The sequence below is a fragment of the Momordica charantia genome, assembly GCF_013281855.1.
Source record: "Momordica charantia cultivar OHB3-1 chromosome 5 unlocalized genomic scaffold, Mcharantia_2.0 BLBB01000005.1, whole genome shotgun sequence".
Classification (NCBI taxonomy): domain Eukaryota; kingdom Viridiplantae; phylum Streptophyta; class Magnoliopsida; order Cucurbitales; family Cucurbitaceae; genus Momordica; species Momordica charantia.
This window is the reverse complement of record NW_028275163.1, coordinates 23,183,653-23,187,882: the sequence shown is the minus strand read 5'-3', so window position 1 is coordinate 23,187,882 and position 4,230 is coordinate 23,183,653. Positions and strand designations below refer to the sequence as shown.

General features: G+C 39.1%; 1 protein-coding gene across 1 annotated transcript; it reads left to right on the top strand.

The window, feature by feature from the left end:
* The first annotated feature begins 357 nt into the window (after nt 1-357).
* Nucleotides 358-2,059, top strand: LOC111014366 (UDP-glycosyltransferase 73C6). Its single transcript, XM_022289060.2, has one exon. The coding sequence runs from the start codon at nt 365-367 to the stop codon at nt 1,844-1,846; it is 1,482 nt and encodes a 493-aa protein (XP_022144752.2). The 5' UTR covers nt 358-364; the 3' UTR covers nt 1,847-2,059.
* Nucleotides 2,060-4,230: the final 2,171 nt, after the last annotated feature.

Here is a 4,230-nt window from a genome sequence, read left to right as displayed (position 1 = left end):
GAAAGAGAGAGTACCATCACCTACACATATATTATTTAATTAATATAATTTGTCATATCAACAACTACACTAAATAATTTAATTGTAATTTGTTACTTCATTTTAATATTAATTAATTAACAGTAAAAAAAATGAGAGATCATTTAAAAATAAATTTACGAACAAAAATGTTAATTTTAAAACTTTAGTAACACGGAATATATATAGTTTGTACAATTTATATTATCCTTTAAGAAAAAAAAGGAAAAAAAATGTCTTATTCACACGTTGTTTCGTGGAAAAACCAAAGAGCTGATGTACGCTCTTACCTCAGCACTGTTTCTTTCTTATAAAACAAAACCCAAAATCATCTTTCCCAATTCACATGGCCACGGCAATGGCTTCCCCTCACTTTCTTATCTTCCCCTTCATGGCTCAGGGCCACATGATCCCCATGATGGACCTCGCCAACCTTCTCGCCCACCAAGGAGCCATAGTCACCATCGTCACCACTCCCCACAACGCCGCTCGCTACCACTCCGTTCTTACACGCGCCATCGGTTCCGGCTCCCAAATCCGCGTGGTTCAGTTGGAGTTTCCATGCCACGAAGCCGGCCTTCCACATGGCTGCGAGAATCTCGACTTGCTACCTTCACTTTCTTCCATGTCCACTTTCATGAAAGCAACTTATCTCCTCCACGACCCATCGGAGAAACTCTTGCCCCAACTCAGCCCCCGCCCCACCTGCATAATCTCCGACATGTGCCTCCCCTGGACCCTCACACTCGCCCACAAATTCCGCGTCCCCAGACTCGTTCTCTACAGCTTGAGCTGCTTCTTTCTTCTCTGTATGCACAGCGTAAAATACCATATCCCTTCTTTCAGCTCCATCTCTGATTCCGAGCTCGTAGATTTTTCTGGCTTGCCCCACCCGGTCCAGTTTCGCAAATCCCAGCTGCCCAAAGCCACCGATGAAGCAATGTCCAAGTTCGGTTACGAAATGGGGGAGGCCGATCGGCAGTCGCACGGCGTTATTATAAACACATTCGAGGAGATGGAGCCCGAGTACCTTGCGGAGTATAGAAAGCTAAGAGAGTTACCGGAGAAAGTTTGGTGCGTGGGCCCACTCTTGCTCTATAATGATAACAAACTCGACGTGGCTCAGAGAGGAAACACAGCCGCTATTGACGAAAACGAATGCATCAATTGGCTGGACGGGCAGCGCCCATGTTCTGTTGTCTACGTGTCTCTGGGAAGCCTATGCAATCTGACCACGCCGCAGCTCATAGAACTGGGCCTGGGCCTGGAGGCGTCGAATAAGCCGTTTATTTGGGTGATCAGAAAATTGAATTTAACGAAAGAGCTGCTGGATTGGATGGAGGAGTACGATTTTGAGGGGAGGACAAAAGGGAGAGGGCTGGTGATTCGAGGGTGGGCTCCGCAGGTGATGATACTGTCACACTCTTCCACTGGGTGCTTTTTGACGCACTGCGGTTGGAATTCGAGCATCGAGGGGATGTCTGCAGGCGTGCCAATGATCACTTGGCCGCTCTTTGCGGATCAAGTTTTCAACGAGAAGTTATTAGTAGAGATAGTTAGGATCGGCGTGAGTGTGGGCGCGGAAACGGCTGTTCCTTGGGGAGAGGAAGAAAAGATAGGAGTGTTGGTGAAGAGAGAAAGTGTGAGAGAAGCCATAGAAATGGCGATGGATGGAGATGGGAGCGAGGAGATGAGACAGAGATGCAAACAACTTGCTGAGAAAGCAAAGAGAGCAGTACAAGAAGGGGGCTCGTCTCACCGGAATCTCAAGTTGCTGATCGAAGAGATTGTTGATGATGGAAGAAGTTGCGAGAATGGAAGCTGTTGATTTTTTTAGTTACGTCTTAGAAATTCTTATCTCAATTTTACACGTGAAGGTGAAGGAGATTATTTTACACAACAATTTCGATATTCCAATAGTGATAATTATTGAGAAATTATTTCTTAATCGCTTCGATTTGATCCGAAAACGTACGGGAAAAAGCTGATTTTCGGAACCCATGATCAAAAGTTGGATGAAGCTTTCTTGGTCTCTTTTTTACTTCTTCCTTGAGCTATAGATTGTGAAAAAGTAACTAAAACATAATAATAAAAAAAAAACAGTTGTCAGATTGTTCAGTTTTCACATGTTTGTTTCCTAGAAAAACTGAACATGCACGCTCTTAGCACACCACTCAGCACTCACTACCATTTCTTCCCTGTAAAACAAAAATCGCCGACCTCTTAAATACGGGAATCTCCTTTATTTTCTATAACCTACTAGTTCACTTCTTATTCTAGATTCTACGAGTCAAACGTATTTTTAATAATTATTTTACAATTTCGACAGATCCACGATTTCCTTTATTAATTGTTTTTCAGTTTTAATAATTTTTTAATTTGTATTATTATTGTTTATTCTAAATTATACTAATGGTACATGCCGAATCTAAGTGGTCCTCGTCCTCGTGTCATTCGATAAAGTCGTTGGACAAGTCAACCTGCAACAACAGACTTTAACACCGTTGCATGGTCCTCCTTGATCAAGTTAGTAAAGTAGAAAGAGAGGTGGAAAATAGAGAGCACTTAACTTATTGCATGACAGGTTTTTTAATTATTTTGCAAGGTGGGATCCTATCCATTTTATAGGTGACAGAGCCGACTATGGAGGACGTCTGGCTTGGGATGTGGTGAGCTCCATTTACATATGAGCTCTGGTGGATTGTTAGAGGATCATTGTCCGTATGTGGTATTGCCCCCGTTGCCTACCACCCTAACCCGCAGCTGGACACGTTCATGGCTTTCTGTACGTCATTATTAGTCCTGATATTGTTTCTCCCTACGCAGATCGTACGTCTACAGTGGAGTTGATCCCTACCACCGCATGTCTCTTAGCGCGTTCCCACGCGTGCAGCTCAATTTTCAACCAACACTCACTTTTCTTAGTTAATGCATTTTATTATAAAACAAATTAAAAATTTTAATTATTTTAATTTATACTTATTCTAGACAGTTTTACTGAACAACAATAAGAGTCTGATTTCGTTTCTTTTTCGTTGCAAGTAAACAAGGCGAGTAGTGGGGAGAGACAGGGGAGAGGAAAAAGGGGACGGAGAGGGATGAGGAGAGAAAAGCAAGAAAGAGAGAGAGAGAAATAGGTAGATAATTTTCTTCAGTCTTTTTCTATCCTTTTTCTCTTTATCTTTCAATGGGAATAGAAATGTTATTTCTTTGTTATTTATCGAAACTTTTAGAATCCAAATCGAAATTGGATAGGTAAAAATTAATGGTACACCTTTTTCTTCTTTTTTTTTTCTAATTACAAATACATAAATAATATAAATTTTAATTTATTCTATTACTATATTATTATATTATTTACAGTAAATATTCTTTATTATAACAATTTATTTAATTATTAATAAATAATGAATGATCAAAATAAAATTATATCAATTAAAATATTTCTTTTATTAGAAGAACCATCATTTTATAAAATGTTATTAAATTTCATTATTCTAATATTTAATAACAATAAATTATATTTTAAAAAATTATTGATATTAATTAATAATAACAAAGTAAAATAAAATAAATATTAAATGTAAATTTATCATATTTTATAATAAAATCACATCGGCTAATCTGATACCAAATATCACGGTCGTACATTTTTCAACCATGCGGCGCCATGATCTAAGCTCGACCATGGCCAGCCTTACGAGAAACTCTAGCTCCAATCCATTTTTCGCGCCCCTTTGTGGCTTCATCGAACCTTAGGCGAGGTTCTTTCTTCCTCGACCGAGCTTCACTTGCAGCGGAATTCTCACGTGACTCGGCAATGCACGTCGCCCGTACGTGCATTTAAACTCTAATGCGACTCTAGCTAGCTTGCCTCTATGCTAGGCCAAGCCCCACGGCTCTACCTTGCCTCTACTCTAGGCCAAGATCTTCTGAACGCGACGTCGCAACTTGTTTTAGTTTTATAAATTTTCATAATAATACAAATGAAAAAAAATCATCAAAGTATAAAATAATTAATTACAAAAGTTACGTGTCTCGTTAATAAATAGGAGAAAATTTATAAAAGTAATAAAGTAACTATAACAAATACGTGGAGCTACAACATAAATAGTGGGAATATAATTGATGAGAGCGTATGAAATGAAATTGTCATTGTCATTTGGATAAACACTGAAAAATAGATTCTCACTCTTTAATTCTTATTCCCTT

What these genes read in the sequence shown, in the direction of transcription:
- LOC111014366 (XM_022289060.2), top strand. Translation starts at nt 365, where the DNA reads ATGGCCACGGCAATGGCTTCCCCTCACTTTCTTATCTTCCCCTTCATG.